Genomic DNA, 18,468 nt, shown 5'->3' with positions numbered 1-18,468 from the left:
CTAGATACTGTACGTTTGGATGCATACTGATATGAAAGAAAATTATGCAGAACGAACCCGTGTCATGAGCAACGATACATATCGTCAGGCTCTCAGCATATGCGCACTAACCCACTCTGCATTGCGGTTTTCCCCACAAAAGGATTGAACAAATTCAAAGGTACGGACACGATATGCACGAGAACGCACTCGCTAGGCAAGCAGAATTAACATTCAGTCACACGCACAAACCACTGTTTAGAATTGCAAAGTACATACCTGAAATTAATTGAAAGCAAATAGTACAATGTAGGATTCAACAATGTGAGCTTTAATTCTGCGCGTTTTAACATCAAATATTGGATAAAGGGATAAGCCCTTGCACTCTGTTTGGTACATATGTGTCAAAATTTATAATTGCGATTTAGCGCATATACATTGTTTCTCTAAATGAAAATCCAGTGAGTCTGGGCAAATAACTGAGTCTTAAATTATACCTACCTAGCGAGTACACATTGAGTCTTTACCTTCGACCTTGTCCAATCGTTTTGTGGGAGATGAATGCATGGCTGAGTGGGATAGGGCACTGGTGCATAATAGCCGGCATTGGTGCGATTCATGCTTGGAACGTTCTAGAACCAGTTTAATTATGTATATAAGCTTGTAAATTCAACAGGAAATAAGCAATAGAGACAGGCTATATACATGGATTGCCATGCTAATAGCTGGTGATTCTTAGTCATACATAGAAAACGAAACTGAATGGATGAACAATATTCTTACAAAATGACTGGCTGCAAGTTTGCCTTCATTTTACACATCAAGGATGCATAGCTGATAAGTGTCATGATAGATCATGTCTCAGAAAGTTGTTTTCTCAATTCAGCCAGAACACCACGAAGTGAATTGATTCCCATCCCGTGCAATCTGAACCATGGAATACTTGGATCTGAGCAGGATGGTTGTACATTGATGATCAAGAAAAAAGGACTGTTGGGTTTAAGCATTGATCTTGGCCTCCTGCTAGCGTAGAATCTGTAGATCGCCACCGGATTCCTTTCGGGTCGGTTTGGCGTGGCATAGACTCTTTCACACGAATCAGCATTTTTCCTTCTAGAAGGTGATAAACAAGCAAGAAATTCCCTTCCTTCTTCGTCGGATAGAATTTGAATGTCTCTCCATTGTAATGCATGTAATTCCCAAGCTGTTTTTAACCTAAACCACTGAACACAAATCAGGCTCAGTGCATTGATAAGCGAGACAGGAGAGCCCATACCAAGTTTTTCAGTATCATACAAGTGGTCAACAGCTCTCTCGTCGACAGATCCGATTATTCTAGGTTTACCTCTAGAATAATACAATTTCTTGGCTTCCAAATAGGATCTACATTTCTTGAAATCTCGACCTTTGATAATGGATCCTGTAAAAACATTCCTTTGTCGGAGATATCTTTCAAGAGATGCTACAAAAGATCGCAGGGATGCCCAAGAGTACTCCTCGCCATTTTTCTTTCTCCCCGCGCAAAGGAATGCACTAATGTACTCATCTAAAACATTCAGAGGAATGTCTTCCATGGCCCGTGCTTCCCCTTTCTGTAGCAGATACATCTGCATTAGTTTGATGTCAGCGCAGGTTTTTGTGTGAGTTTTAGAACTTTCTTCCTTGTACTGGGAACATTCCTCTGGATTAATACCGTGTGCAGCAACAAAACTGGAAACTTCGTACATATCTGAAAAGAAATTATGCTGTATTGTTCAAATCTCCTTTCCATCACAATATGTGCACGAAGGACGGCAACTAAATGAATAACAGACCCAATATCAAACAATAAAATATTTTAAAGAAAATATCAAGCATGTTTGAAAGGCAAACTCCAACCCAATATGAAGTTATCTGCAAAAGTTTGTTATAAATAGAGAAAGAAATGTTCTTCCCGCATATCGTACGAAAACACCCCCAACACAGCCTGTCACACTTTTTTAAGGTGTGATAGTGTCTCATTCACATGGTCTTGGAGTTCGTTTTGACAAAAAGTCAACAATGAGGTGTGGATATTCTGTACGCGAGTAATATAAAGACTGTATTCATTTAAAGTTCAATTATAACCCAGAAAGTTGGACTAACATCCTAACAAAATCTAAAGCTAGCATGTTGCAAATGGACTCACAATAAATTGGAAGAGGTAAATAATCAAATATATAGTGCAGGATCACGAGAACATAGAAACAATACTTTGACACTGAAGAAATTTTTTTATGAACGCGGCGGTCTTTACTTAAAAAGGAAGGGGCCTCGATTAGCCGAGTGGTTAAAGGCGTTCTCCTTTACAGATCGCTCATATCTCACCGCTGTCCCCGTAGGTTGGAGTCTTGGACTCGGCTAATGTGGATATGTGAGAAAGCTTGCCAGTAGCTTCCACAGGGGCTCGCATCGTTGCTAACAGTTGACCTGTCGTACATGTACTATATAATAACTACAAGGGAGGACACTTGTCTCCTTGTTCGCGCGACCTATTTAAGCATAAACGTTGTTATTTCAAGCTACGTTTTGCGTAGGTTAATAAATTTGGTACCGACATTTAGCTCAGGCATTCGACTGTGTACCTCGATCAAAAGTTTGACTTAACATCATACCTTTAAGGAATGCCAAATCATTTTTCCACGCTACCGCTCGACATGGCCCTGATCGCACCCGCTTAATATTCAAGTGAGATCCCACTAAATGGAATATTGTCCTCTCATTGGTTAAAAGAAAATGATGTTTCTGTATTTATTTATAACTTATTTTCAGTTGGCCAAGGAGAAGGTAATATTCCATTCAGCGCTTTGTTCTTGCATATTAAGCGGGCGCGATCAGAGACATGTCGAGCGGTAGCGTGGGAAAATGATTTGGCATTCCTTAAAGGTATGACATTAAGTCAAACTTTTCATAGAGATACACAGTCGAATGCCTGAGCTAAATATCGGTACCAAATGTATTAAGCTACGCAAAGCGTAACTTGAAATATCAGCGTTTATTCTTGAATAGGTCGCGCGAGCAAGGAGACAAATATCCCCCCTTGTAGTTATTGTATGGTATATGTATGACAGGTCAATTGTAAGCAACGATACGATCCAATGTGGTAGCTTCCACTGATCGGGTGGTTTTTTTTTCCAGGTGCTTCCCGGGTTCCTCCTTAACCAAATATACTGACCGCCATGCATAGACTATCATATGCTGAAAAATTAAACTGATCACATCAACCAAACTAAATGGGACCAAGTTAACCGATATATTTATGTTCACAACAACAGAAAGGAAAACATTCTTTATTTGCGACCTAATATAAAGTTGTCTTTGGATCATTGCGCGTTGAATCTTTAATGACATTTTTATTACCAAAGGTGGGTAATATTCTTTCAAATTAAAGATCAAGTCGATAAGTGATTTAATTATTTAATTTACAAACGGTATGTCTGCAATACTGTCACAAAATTCGTAAGCCATTAGCGTGAAATAAAATATGTTGTCAAATGTAAACTACAGCAGCTGCAGATGGCTCTCCCCCGTAAATCCCCTCTCCCTTCATATTCCTCCCTGATCCCTCATTTAAAAACATTGACCAAACTGACAATGAAAATCCCGTCAAATACGCAATGCGACTTTCTGCTATGGATTGGACTGAAAATGTTTTAAACTGTGTTGTAACTGGGTATTATTTGAACTTCCACCCATTTGTTTAGGACGAAATCAGGTTAGATAATAACGTACTGGCTGAAAAACGGAGGATATCACTACATCCATGACACCTTCTCAGAAATATGGGGATACAAATGAATAATTCGGTAAGTTTTCAAAATCGTGCAAGATGATATGCTTTAAACTTCGAAATTTTAAAAGTAGTAAGCAACTGAGAGAGAGAGAGAGAGAGAGAGAGAGAGAAAGAGAAAGAGAGAAAGAGAGAGAGAGATGTGCTTGGGATTAATCTTTCGAGAGTTTTAAAGTTGTGTTCAGCTTTAAATATTAAAAAGAAAAAAAAAAAGAAACAGAATGCATCAATAGACAATACATTTAACAGAGACATAAAAATGTGAAGATATTACGACGCGGAGGGTACCAGTTGACAATAAATTATCAATTACTGAACAGATTGGTACTTAAAGAGGTAACAAAACTTCAGATCTACAAAAACATACTGCTCATAAGAGAAACAACATGAATCACGTATTTCTCTTTATTTTTCATTACAAACAACAATTTGGTAATGTTGATTTTACCCTTGTAATCGTCAGTACAGTTATTTCGCAAGCGAGATCCATCGTTTTCATCTGGTTATTAATGTTTCTAGAGCCAACATGCATTCATTGAAATTCGCTTACCAACGGCAACCAGTATCACAAACATTAGGCCAGTTTAGAAATTTTTTTATTTATTTATTACCTTATTTTGCTTATTTGTGCATATTTGTTTTTTTTTTTTTTATCAGCTTATATTAGCTACTGTCCAATCCTTACATATTGATATCATCTAGGTATCTAATGAGTGACAATTACCTCGACCTTTCGTACTCAATATTTTTATCCTGCTATCTTTGTCTAGGTATTATTAACGACTTGCTCAGTGCATCTATTTGTATCATGCTAATTCCACCTCGCATTCCACTCTCAGTCATATGGAACATGCTAAAACCCAAGTTTTCTGACATCTTTAAAATTTCATTATGTGCTAATCCGGTAGTAAGATAATAGTGAGCAGAAGCAAGATTATAAGTTTTATCTGAAACATTTTTAAATTCCTCAAACATGTCACAAACTTCAATGTATCTTTCTTTATGTAATATCATGCAGATCTTCAAGCGCTTTATTGATCAAATGCTCCAAGATATCCTGAATTTATTGGTATTTGAAATTTGATATATCTGAGTCGTTAATTATGTGTAAAATGTTTATATCGGTTTTCTTGAACCTTTCCAAGTTATATATATATATATATATATATATATATATATATATATATATATATATATATATATATATACACACACTCGCATCGGTTAAATGTGCTTCCTCGAAAGTCACGACTATAATATAATGTGCTTCCGCACATATGTGGCACTAGTATACGTTCAAAGTCACAATAACTTACATACAGAACTTTCAGTTGGTGTTGATAGTTTTCTTCTAATTTTTTTATTTTACAACACACTTTAATTCAGGAATTATACCAATTTAGTTATATATACCGTAACGTAGTCTTTTATATCCTGATACTTTAACTGGTGTATTTAAAACCTTCAAGCATTCTTGCAAAACAAAATAAAACCTTGTATGTCGGTTGATGAGATGAGACCAATTTTGAAAAGATTTTACACCAACGCATTGTAACCTTCCATTCGTATCGTCCATAGGTCCACCACGCTGAAATATGTCACCGTACAATTTTATCTCTATTTCAGTTATTCTAACAGGATTGATATAGGTGTATTTCCGTAATGCTGACTTCCTCTTCCAATATTTCATATACATTTAAGCATATATCAAACAATTTTCCAATTCCCCATCGCATCTATTTGTATGGGGCATCGTTGAAACTAGTGACTATGTCTATCTAAATTGCACACTGAAGGCGCCTGAGGATTTTTTGGGGAGCATGTACAATTTCTTCTGCAGCATAAGAAAAGAAGAAACAAAAATATCCGTACATTTTAACACAAACTTTTAGGTCTTGACTCATACGGACAAATCTGTGAATAAACATTCCCTGGGCGGTTGACATCACTCTAAAGGTAATGCTAAATATTCAGTCCTGTAAAAGAAGCAATTTTGTTCCATCGCTGTCCATTTTCTGTCCGAATTATTTTGACATGTAAAATGTGAAATCAACACTCAGCAACATTCAGCCCATCTTTTTCAATATATTAAGAAACATTGTCTCGTGGAAAACACAATGAATACTCAGCTTGTTCACATTCTTAAATGCGTTGTTTCCCAATTCTGGTCACTTCTACAGAGCCAAATTTGAATTTTTTTGGGAAAGATTATCTTTCTAAAATACCGTTCAATGTCGTACAGATAGATAGTCATGCAAATCATTGTCTGTTGCCGCCATAAAATCGTTTATTAAAATTTTCTGTATGTCCTTAAGTGGTTGTCTATTCAAATACTGCTTAATCGTACGTCTACATTATTTTTATAAATTAGACTAGTAGTATAGGGTTTGTAAAATAAATCATTAGTTGTTTTGGTATTAGTACATCGGGCATAGAAGTATATTAAAATATTGATTTTGTCCAGTAAGATTTAGCATGATTTCAAATAGCAGTAACTGTAAAATTTAGTATGTTTAAGTAATCTTTTGGTGTAGTTTTTAACAGTGAAACATAGAAATGAATGTTATGGTAAATTGTGTTATCCTTCAACACAAATATATAAAACGTCAGGTCAAGGGCGTATGTTCTGGGATTTTGTTTTAACTTTCGTTTTCTCATAATATCAACAAAAGATGTAAAAATAAACAAATGAAATAAAACCTGGGGCCAATCACATGAAATCTTTAAACAAAATGTGTCCACATTGCAATGATTCACCCCGTATACCTATCCAGGGGAAGAGTGGTACCAAACGAAAGGGAGTAGGTCACTATATTGCGTTCCAAAGTGCATTGCGTAATGGGTTACTGAAATACACGTGCTGCAAAAGGCTAACAAAAATGTGTCCTAATTTTAAATCTTGACTCTATATCTCCACCCAGAGATATAACCCAGAAACATGAATGGAATGAGAGAAGGGGACTATGAGATGATATTATATTCCAAAAATGAAGTGAACAGAGTAGGAGGTTATACAAATATAAATAGTGTGCACAAAACAATGTAACCTTGCAGTTTTTTTCATTACAAATTTTGACCCATAACCCCTCCTAGAGGCATGGGTGTAACAGATAGAAGAGTATGAAATAATATTAAATTCTAAATATGAAGTGAATTGGATATGGGGTTACTGATATTCCATTCAAAATATGAAGTGAATCGGGTATGGGGTTACTGATATTATGTTCCAAATATGAAGTGAATCGAATATGGGATGACTGTTATTATATTTCAAATACAACGTGAATTGGGTAAGGAGTTACATATATTCCAAACATGAAGTGAATAGGGTATGGGGCTATTCATATTATAGTCCAAACATGAAGTGAATCGGGTATGGGATTACTGATATTATATTCCAAATATTAAGTGAATCGGGTATGGGGTTACTGATATGTTCCAAATATGAAGTGAATCGGATATGGGGCTATTCATATTATATTCCAAACATGAAGTGAATCGGGTATGGGATTACTGATATTATATTCCAAATATGAAGTGAATCGAATGTGGGATGATTGTTATTATATTTCAGATACGACGTGAATTGTGCATGGAGTTACAAATATTATATTCCAAACATGAAGTGAATCGGATATAGGATTACCGATATTATATTCCAAATATGAAGTGAATCGGGTATGGGGGTTACTGATATTATGTTCCAAACGTGAAGTGAATCGGGTATGGGATTACTGATATTACATTCCAAACATGAAGTGAATCGGGTATGGGGTTACTGATATATTCCAAATATGAAGTGATTACTGACAGTATGTTCCAAATATGAAGTGAATCGGGTATGGGATTACTGATATATTCCAAATATGAAGTGATTACTGATATTATGTTCCAAATATTAAGTGAATCGGGTATGGGATTACTGAGCCATATTTACTGGAAAATAGTTTAACTAAAGCTGTCTACAAATACACCAACACAACCAACATCTGACAATCCAAACGCTACATGCTATTTCCGGGAGACATAAAATAAAAGGAGACTACAAGCCCGATGCTAAATGTTGTTCGATCATTATAAGGGCGGGAGGAGCAAACCAAATTTAAATTTCAAGAGTCAAAGACTGATGTGGTTGGGGTATGGTGGAATGCGTAAGTATCTAGAGTATCCATTACATTTTCACCAGGAGATAAATATTCGAAAGGTAGAAATCTGTATTTGTTGTGATCATGGTTGAAAGCAATATGTTGGCTACCTGAAAGATGAATAAAATAAATTAACCTAGCACAAGCTGATCGAAATTGTATTTTCTCTAGTGTACCAATTTTGCCCAACTATGATCTACCACTTGTACAATATCAAAAATATGGGCAAAAATATCGCAAAATGAGATACAGATGCTGTATAATATATTATCAATGTTTCTTTTTACCATCATTTGTTCCGTATAATCGAAACCCAATGCTATTCAATTTTTAAAAGGTTCTAATAAAGCCACTAAGCAGTGTGCCAGTATTTCCTCGAGGTTATAAAGCGCAAAAATATAAACTTTTGTGAACTGTAATTATTTTAATGGAACAAATTAATATGTGTACCAGAAGAAATAAAAGACTTAGTTGACGCTATAATGGGTGAAAATCCATTAAGCGTTTGAAGAAATTATCGTAAACTGCCTAAGACCTTTAAATAAATTATAAAAGGAAGAGAAAGAGCTGCGCAGTCTTTGTTATATTGAACAACAAAACTTTCATCACCCGTTTCTTAATAAAGTAAATTCCCATATATGACACGTCTATGACTTTTTGTTACGATATTTTTAACTAAGTACAAAATTTTTATGTTTTGAATTTTTTTCGGAATTGCATGAAATTTGTCTTACAGATGTTATTGTGGAATATATTATATGCATCTTCATGTACGAATTGGCACACGTTTTATGGAACTACTCGTCATTCACATGGCAATACATATTTTAGCATCGAAATTTAGTAACAAAAATAAAACCGTAAGAGTTTTATATCGTAGTGCAGGACTTGAATTCATAGCTGCCATGGAAGGGGATTAAATGATGAACGTATATACGAGTCGATATAAAAACTCTGAAGAGCTCTTTTTATGAAATGTTTTCTATGTACTATATATTGAAGACATCGAAAAATTCACAAGTACCTAAGTTGTATAATAATTTGTATTTATCTTTGTTTTGGGAGCAATTATCCCAGTTCGAAGTAAAGGTTGTCGAGGATGGGCTTTCCTTCGCAACCGAAACAACAACAAAAATGTAATTTTTATCTGGTCTGTTATGAAAATATAGCTCGAGAAGTTTCCAAGGAAAAAGAAAAGTTTAAATTTGACGTTCATACAATCGATAAGAAATAAAAATAACATCTCTTGACACAATGTAGGAATTTATTTATATACATATACGGGTCAAATGAAAATGTTCAATGATCACGATCGATGCCATGATGTATAATTGTTATTTATCCGGATTTTGCATAAATGAATGATTGCATGGATCTATATTCAATACGGCAAAGAGTAAAATTAACTTTTAAAGTAAAATATAGATAATTTTGAAAACATTTTTAAAACAAAGCTAATAACAAAACCTCGGCGATGTGTGTTGTGTGTGTGTGTGTGTGTGTCAGATTATCGGAGAGGATGACGTACGTTTATTATGATCATCATACCTAAACAAACGATAAACTAACTTTCTCCATGACATACAGGACTCACAGTACTAATTCAGTTCCCGTAGTAAACCTATGCAAACACTATGATATTAAAAATTCAATACCTTAAAAATTTTGAGTCCTCATGATCAAACCAATGTTTATCAGTATAGATGAAACCTGGATGTCAGCTTTTGTGTAGATGAAAGGATATGAGCCGCAGCATTTTCGGGACCTGCATGTGTTTGAAACATGTGCTTTCAATTCCGCACCAAAGAGTCAGGTGCTAATTTTAGTAATGAGTGTTCCGAACTCAAGACTGTTAAAAGACTGAAATTCCATCAATAAAACAATATATCTATCTTTTTCACCTACAACTATGATAAGTTTTTAAAAAGATTCTTTATCCTACAACATAACTTACATTATTAACCAATCCTGGTCAGCCTAACCCATATATACTCTATTTTATGTTCACCAATTTCCAGGCTGGTTCCCATTTTTCCATGCCATTAGTACCGTGTGTCCTACAAGAACATTAAAAGAAAACAAGAACTATACAATACAATCATATCTCCGCATGTCAAGTAATGTGTATCATTACTCTCAGTGTCTTCGTATCATGCATAGCTGTGCTCGAATATCGTTCATCGTGCTGTACAAGGCTTTAATTCCCATCGCCGTAGTCTTGTACCATAGCGCATCTGCATCATAGGATGGCACGCGTGGATTGTAAGCGAGGAAGAAGGGGCTTTTTGGTTCACACATGTCATCTGGTCTCTTCCTTGCATACATACGGTAAAGGGCCACGGGATCCATATTCGGGCTTTTAGATGTTGCATAGACTCTAGGATAATTGTTACTCCAATGAATATTGGGCGACGCTTTCTCGGGCACTGCTACATACGCAAGAAATTCCTTTCCGTATTCATCAACCCCAACCTGAATATCTTTCCAACGGAGCGTGTACATCTCGACACCGGTTTTCAATCCAAACGACTGATAACAAATAATTAGCATAGAATTGATAAGAGAACTGGGTGTACTCATTCCGAGATAACCTGTCCTGTAAAGATGGTCCAGCGCAGCTTCAGTAATTTCCCCAAAATCTCTCGTTTTACTTGGACCGCATAACATTTTCTTAACTTTCAACACACTCCTGCATTTTTGAAAATGGATCCCTTGAAAGATCGATCCTTGAAACACATTCTTTTGTCGAAGATATCTTTCAAGAGTTGAGAGAAATGATCGTAAAGATGCATACGAATATTCACTGCCATCTTTCTTTTTTCCCGTGTTCAGAAAGGCGCTGATGTAATCATCCAAAGTTTTCAATGGGATGTTTTCAATAGCTCGATGTTCTCCATTCTGGCTGAGGTACTTTTGCATGATGTTCAAGTCATTTATTGTTTTACTTTGCGTATTTCTACTTTCCCCAGTGCCACGAAGATATTCCCAATTTGCAGGGTACTGACTCCCGGTTTCTATATATCCGGACACCTCACTTAATTCTGAAAAGAAATGATGCCATGTTTTCAAACTTTTCAAGCATCGTTGACTAGTATATTTAAATTGTATCTGGTGTAACAACGATGCTTACATAATTCCATCAGTTAGGTGTCAATGATCAGCTTTTCAAAAGAAAAACACTTTGAGACCAAACATTACTTAGAAACAAAACCACAGCCAAGGTAGTCTAGAAGGAAATGTAAATTGTATGACAAACACCTAAACGATATAATCTTTTAAATGACATCAATACGATTACGGTCACATATTAATAGTTATGTGCGTAGATATGGACCTCATGAAGTCAGTTGGAACATTCTCGGCCTTTTCCGTCAAACTGAGAGTGAAACCTCGGATATAATTCGTCGCCATTGAGATCTATATTTTGAACTACTTTCGTTGACACGGGACAATATGTCAGCGGAAGAAGACAAAGTTACAATCAAACTTTTCTTTGCCTTTGCTGTAGTAACATATGTGGTGCACTAAGCAAGAGGCGAATCACCATACACATCCAATTGATATGAATTCATATAAATACTTTGAGGTTACTTCACAACTTGACGGAAATGGTAGAGCGATGTTCCGATCGTCAGCTATTTCAGGTGAAAAGAAGCATTCTTCCCAACTTAATCATGTATGTACTTAGGTAATGACAGTGGAGAGGACAGACTTATTGTCCAAGTTAAACACGAGTCAACATGCATGGCTAACCTCATGAAATTGTTTTGTCTTGTCTGCTCCCTCAACGGACCCCCCCCCCCTCCCAAACTACCCGGTACAGCTAATAGAACTCTAACAGCTGGGGTTAGAAATAGGCGAGACACGTTGTCTCTGACTGGTCTTTTGGCACTTAGTCGACTGCAACTCAATGTTACAAGCTTAGCAACCTTTCTATTCTCAAGATAAAAACATCACAGAAGGAACTCTCAAACATGCACATTCTTCAGAAGTGTATCACGCACTATCATTAGATCTGGATGTATTGTTTCAACATACCCTCTGCTCTATCTGTTTAACAGCTATCTGGATGATCTGATATACGATCAGGTTTTAGAGCTAATACCTTACGATCAGTATTTGAGCCAAGTCCCTACGATTAAGGTTTGAGCCAAGTCCCTACGATCAAGCTTTTAAGCCAAGTCCTTACGATCAAACTTTGAGCTTAGACCTTACGATCATGCTTCGAATTTAGACTTTGATCACCTTTTTATATCTGCAGATATACTATTTGATTATTTTATAAAATCAGTTTTTCAATTTCTTCCTCAAAATCTACCAAGTCTATCAAAGTTTTAATACAAGTGTTTTCTTTTTACAAGATGTGTGTGTGTGTGTGTGTGTGTGTGTGTGTGTGTGTGTGATTTGGATTTTTAACGTAGCTTTAACAATTTTTCAGTCATATCGATACGATGTCTGCAGTTGGACAGTTTATAGTGATGTCTAGCACGGGGGGCATCATGCCGCAGACACGTAGCATGATGTCCCACCCTGTCACATTATCCTGACACCAGGCCGACCAGTCCTAACACTAACCTCTTAATGCTGAACGCCAAGCGAGGTAGCTGTCAGTACCATTTTTGTAAGTCTTTGGTATGACTGGGCCGGGGATCGAACCCACGACCTCCCGCATCCAAGGCGGACACTCTAACCACTAGGCCACTGGAGCGGTCTCTTCTAAGTTGTACGCAGCTACACAAACAATCTGGAAATTCTTGCGAACTTCAATTAACTTTTTTAAATGCTTTGTTATATAGGAGCATATCTAAATTGTCAAAAAAGTACTCTCTGTAAACTTAACTTCTTAGCACAACCATATTTCCCCTCATACATTTGTATACACATAGCAGGATGTACTGGTCCTTTTTTTAACTAACATACCAGCACCCACTCACTGCTAATCATGCAGTACTGACAGTACCCGGGTTCTGTCAACGGTAAAACCAACTCGGTACATAAAAGTTTAATTTTGAAAAATATGATTTCGTCTCCTTGAAAATCATATTTCAGCAACTTCTCGTATATTTATTTAACGAGGAAAATAAACTTAAAACCAACATGCAATTTAATACACAAAACTATTGTGCAAAACGTTTCACAAATCTATTTTAATCACAACAAACTACCTTTGAGATGAACCATACCATAAATACAAGAAAGCTCAAGTAGCATCCACCCAACTACACTACTGATATTCACATAACAACCTGGTTGTTAATACGGGTAAGAATTACTGACTGTCCTGAAAAGTAAACATAATACGAAATTTGCCGTTATAAATATAGATTGGAGAGAAGAAAACAAATATTCTTGACCGTTTACATATCCCAACTGCAATGATTATGAGGTTTTCGCTGGTATGCTAAAACAAGTGGATTCTGATAAAATTTGATTAAACTGTTTCTGAACATGAATCAAACAGATTATAGATGGGTACGTATCCATTGCAATTGAATAAAAAGATACATTATTTTCGTCCAGGCTAAACTAGGGTATCATAAGGAATGAAAACCAAGTTTTTCACTAAACGTGGTCTCTCTCTCTCTCTCTCTCTCTCTCTCTCTCTCTCTCTCTCTCTCTATATATATATATAGATTTACTGATGCGGTTTGGTGTAAGTGCGTATGTGATTAAATACCAGAGAGGACTACGAGCAGAAGATGGATTTGACATATCTATTGACGTCCACGAATATGTGAATCATTTACGGAAACATTCAACGAATATTCCAATAGGAACATTCTGTATTCGCTTCTGCTCTGATACATACCTATTTTTCATACGAGGTTTTTCCAGCGATCGATATGGATGTTCAATCTTTCAGAATCGCACACCTGGACTGGAACTATCCAGACATTTTTGTTGATGTCCACGTATCGAAATCACTGAATGGAAATTTAATACGTCCGAATTTATTTGTAATATCGTCCATGCGATATAGCTAAAATATCTAGAATGCGAAATACATTTTCCCCCCTGAGCCAATAGAAGGAACATATTGGTGTATGGGTAGGTTACATGTCGGCCATACGGCCTCAACGTATTGCAACGCCACATTTAACTCGTTCTTATAGCAGACTCGGAACAAAGCACGTACGTATTTTTGTTATATAACTGTACAATAATTTAGAGAACAAAGCAAAAGAAACCCACAACAGTTACAATATTTTTGAAATTCCAAATTTACTAATACTCAGTAGCGTTTTGTCAGCTTAGGAAGGTAGATAGGTAGGTAGGTATGTATGTAGGTAGGTAGGTAGGTGGGTAGGTAGGTGAAGAAATTTAGTTGAAGAACCAAATCTCTGCTTGAGGGCATCACCCAACAATAAAGATCAACTTAAATCTGTTAAGAAAAAGAAAAGAAACAAAATCAATCAAAGAAACACTCGAGGATAAATTTTTATCCTTGAATATACAAAAAAAAATGGGATAAATAAAGAGAAATATTGACAAAACTATCAGCAAGCAAACAAACCAATGAAATCTAAATTAGTTTCAGTTCAAGTGTGGCAAAAGAAATTGCGTGTGTGTATGTCTGCGCGCCTGCGTGTGTGTTTGAGAGAGGTTACGTATGTAGCTCATTTTGTCATCTTGGGTGGGGTGGGAAGTGGGGTTGGCCCTATTTCTAGGACTTGATACAATGAATCGTGCATGCTCTTTGTTGATATGACAAGATAACGAAGCCCAATATCCACTATGAGATGTCATATAAAAACAGACCTCAATATTCAGTCTGACACGATACAGATAACGAACCTGAATATTCACCGACCAACATTATATAAGTAAACAAACCTCACTATGCACCTGGACATGATATAGATTATAAAAATGAACATCCATGTTAACTTTGACTCAGCCTGACTAACACGATACAGATAACAAGCCTCATCACTCAGTCTGACTAACACGATACAAATAACAAGCCTCATCACTCAGTCTAACACGATACAAATAACAAGCCTCATCACTCAGCCTGACTGACACGATACAGATAACGAGCCTCATCACACAACCTGACTAACACGATACAGATAACAAGCCTCATCACTCAGCCTGACTAACACGATACAGATAACAAGCATCATCACTCAGTCTGACACGATACAGATAACAAGCCTCGTCACTCAGTCTGACTAACACGATACAGATAACAAGCCTCATCACTCAGTCTAACTAACACGATACAGATAACAAGCCTCATCACTCAGTCTGACTAACACGATACAGATATCAAGCCTCATCACTCAGCCTGACTAACACGATACAAATAAGAAACCTTATCACTCAGTCTGACTGACATGATACAGATAACAAGCCTCATCACTCAGTCTGACTGACATGATACAGATAACAAACATCATTATTCACTCTCGTATTTCAAATAAAGACTTTATCAAATCTGGACCAGCTATTTTGTTTTTAACTTTTAAACTACAAACTTATTTCTGAGACAGTCGAAGATTATATGTGTGTTGGTGATGTGGAAGGGTAGAAAAAATATTTTATTAATCAGATATGCGAACTCTGAATCGAATATGCAAGGAATGTGGGTGTGAAATTTGAGTTGAATCAACAGGTCCACTTTTTTCGAAGGTGCAACAAATGTTCAGGCAATTATTACGAAAATATATGACTTTTGTTTCGTAGTTTATATTTAATTACTAAACTGAAAACAAGTACACTGATATCAACGTATACTCGAGCGAAATACAAAATGCTATCCCAACAACTCCGTTGTGTATTTTATTTTTGCTGGTACTAAGTCAAAAATAATTTCCGATCACTGAAAGTACTTCAGCAGAAGCACGCTTTGTGAGGATAAACTTAAAAAGATTCAATAATTAGAATTAGAACAAAATCGAGTAATAGAAAACTGAACCAGGAACATTTGGCATAGGGTATAGTTTTACAAGCGCCAATAAACACCACACATCCTTTGTTCATTCGTAACTTCATCGATATATGGGATGGGAGAAAGATTCTGTTCAGTCTTGACGATAAGGCTGCAAACTTTCAAGAATTATATATATATATATATATATATATATATATATATATATATATATATATATATATATATATATATATATATACATACATATATATATATGAGAGAGATCTGCTGCTCATTTGCTCACTGTATGTTTTTGTAAAGTTGTGATGAGTTTCACTGATTAAAAGTTCCAAGCTATTGAAACCTTGTATAGCCACAAATACCCACTGCTACTTGTGTGTTCTTCTGCAAATGTCTACTATTCCCTTGCCATAATCTCCTGCGTAGTTATAAATGGGTGCAACACCTACTAATCGTGTCGACGAGTGTTGAGGCCTGATACCGATGTCCAAGTTACTACTACACGTCTGCTATTAGTTTTTGACTGTCATATGCTTTTCAGCTGTTCGTGCTCTGCTGTATTATTTACTTATTGTTATTATTATTATTATTATTATTATTAGTGTAACATACAAAGGATCTCACTACCGATCGAATCAAACGACTCTTTTCCAACAGTAATGAGAAAGCTTACTCTTCCCTCTACCTTGAGATACGGGTGGCTTTTAGTTGATATTGAAGACTGCTGGGAAAGATCCATCCACATACACGATTAACTTACATTTTATGATGCTTATAATTTTTTAAGAAGTAGATGAGGTCTGGCTATAGTTCCATATGAGATGTGAGAATTTTTAATTATTTCAACGCTCTAACAAATTTTACTCTGGAGATCTTTACCAGGGTTATATAAACACAAAAATGAAGAGATGTAAACGAGGTTTATTCATTTTTCCATAATATATTTTACTGGCTACTCTTATTCACAACTTCATGCATATACCACTCTGGAGACGTTATATGATAAACTGTAGTTTTGAGAATAAACCATGTACAAAGTCCTTTGCTCAACAATTCACATAAACAATTAGTTACAGTCGAATATATTGCTAAGGAGCTCTAGAAAATGATAACAGTCTATGCCTCTGAAAAACGAAATGCTGTACAACTACGTTCAACTAAAAAATCCATGTATGATATTAAACAAATTCTCTTACTACACTTCTTCTGGACAAATACCATCTTCTTTCCACTCATGGAAAGGAAATCTTTTATTATAAATCAGAATAATAAAATAAAGACCATTGAGACTGTGATATATATTATATCGGAAAGGAGTACACTTATAATAACACTGTTATTCCCCATTACTCAACGCTTTATCTTAGCCAAGACAAACAAAGATGTCGTCTTCCTCGATTCAGCTCCTTGTTATTTCTTTGTCGTCAATAGTAGGTCATTTTTAGTTTAAAATAAATTTTAATATTTTGAATATCATTAATGGCTTATATTGATATTAAGTGGATGTGGGTGCATCTTTGAATAGCGTGGAAAACGAGAAATAGCTGCAATGTTATGAGATGTTGCTCTAACTGAAAAGATGGTGTACAACTTCGAAAGGTTTGCTTTCTCTGAAATTAAGGTCATCAAGTAGCCGATGGCCTTGGCTCCCACTGGTATTCTTTCAAACCATACTGCACTTTCTTCCATCTCTCGATGTGTTCTAAACTGACGTGGTCTTTGAAAAAGGGCATCGCAACCTGGGTTCAGCTTTGATAAGTAGAACCTAAAGATTGTAGGCAAACTTTTGGTGTCATCTTTTGGATGGATACCGTAAGCTATCTTTGCAGCAGGAACACCAGTCTGGTCCACATGACCTTCCTTTATCATTGCAAGAAATAGCTGACCACTGGCGTCTAGGGCAATTCGGAAAGATTGTTTGCTTGATTCTCTCAGTCGGTCACGGCCCTGCTGGTCAAAATAGTAGCACAGCAAAAACCAAACCGTGTGTAATAATTTCACTGGAGATTCATACGGATTAAGATAACATGCAAGCTTAACAAGATCCTCTTTCAAAATTGGAGGATGATTTTCCAAACTGGAAAAATAGTTGCATCTCTTCTCAAAAACCTCGTTAGCTGTCTGAAATTGTGGATCCATTGTTAAATTGACATTGTTCATATTGTATGGTGGAGCGCGGAAAGCTCTCTGTAACCCAGCTCTCATTCCACGGAGGGCATTTTTTGTGAAGGGTCTCCCGTCTTTGGCCTTGATGTCTGCATAAAACCGCGCTAGGTACTGACCTAACTGGGCCGGAGTCATGGAATAGTTTACAGCAACTCCCTCGTCATGAATTAACCATTCTGTGAACAGAAATGCAAAGTACAAAATTAGGAACAAATAATCCGGGATCTGCATGTCGAGCCCTCAATCACAGCATCCCTTTAAAACGTTTGACCTTGACACCAAGATCAAATGTTTGAGGGAGCGTGTCGCAGAATGAACTGTCTTAAGTTCATAATAATTCATCCAGTATATAAGCAAAACCTTAGGAAATATAAGCATAAAAAATCCAAACAATTAACCAGCCACATAAGCAAATTTTCTATGAATGTGACCATGACCCGAATATCAAAGAGGCGAAACTGCGTCATATTTAA

General features: G+C 36.2%; 1 protein-coding gene across 10 annotated transcripts in view; it reads right to left on the bottom strand.

Annotated features, from left to right (window-relative positions):
• The window catches only part of LOC149775642 (uncharacterized), a 176,937-nt gene that overhangs the window by 60,849 nt on the left and 97,620 nt on the right, over positions 1-18,468 (bottom strand). For 2 of the 10 annotated variants that reach the window (XR_016416475.1, XR_016416474.1), the window contains exon 5: positions 763-1,708. The exons of 6 other annotated variants lie outside the window; for them this stretch is intronic. Coding sequence is in view for 2 of the 4 variants with exons in the window: in XM_089943204.1 (XP_089799330.1) it covers positions 10,069-10,973 (905 nt within the window). In the remaining 2 variants the exon portion in view is untranslated. Of the gene's footprint in view, positions 1-762; positions 1,709-8,876; positions 10,974-16,735; positions 18,172-18,468 lie in introns of those variants that run through there. 2 more of the 10 variants (XM_089943204.1, XM_089943201.1) reach the window with 2 other exon arrangements.

This window comes from Sinohyriopsis cumingii, chromosome 19 (assembly GCF_028554795.1).
Source record: "Sinohyriopsis cumingii isolate HCF-2022 chromosome 19, ASM2855479v2, whole genome shotgun sequence".
Classification (NCBI taxonomy): Eukaryota; Metazoa; Mollusca; class Bivalvia; order Unionida; family Unionidae; genus Sinohyriopsis; species Sinohyriopsis cumingii.
Note: the sequence above shows the minus strand (reverse complement) of the source record. Positions and strands in the feature narration are given on the sequence as shown.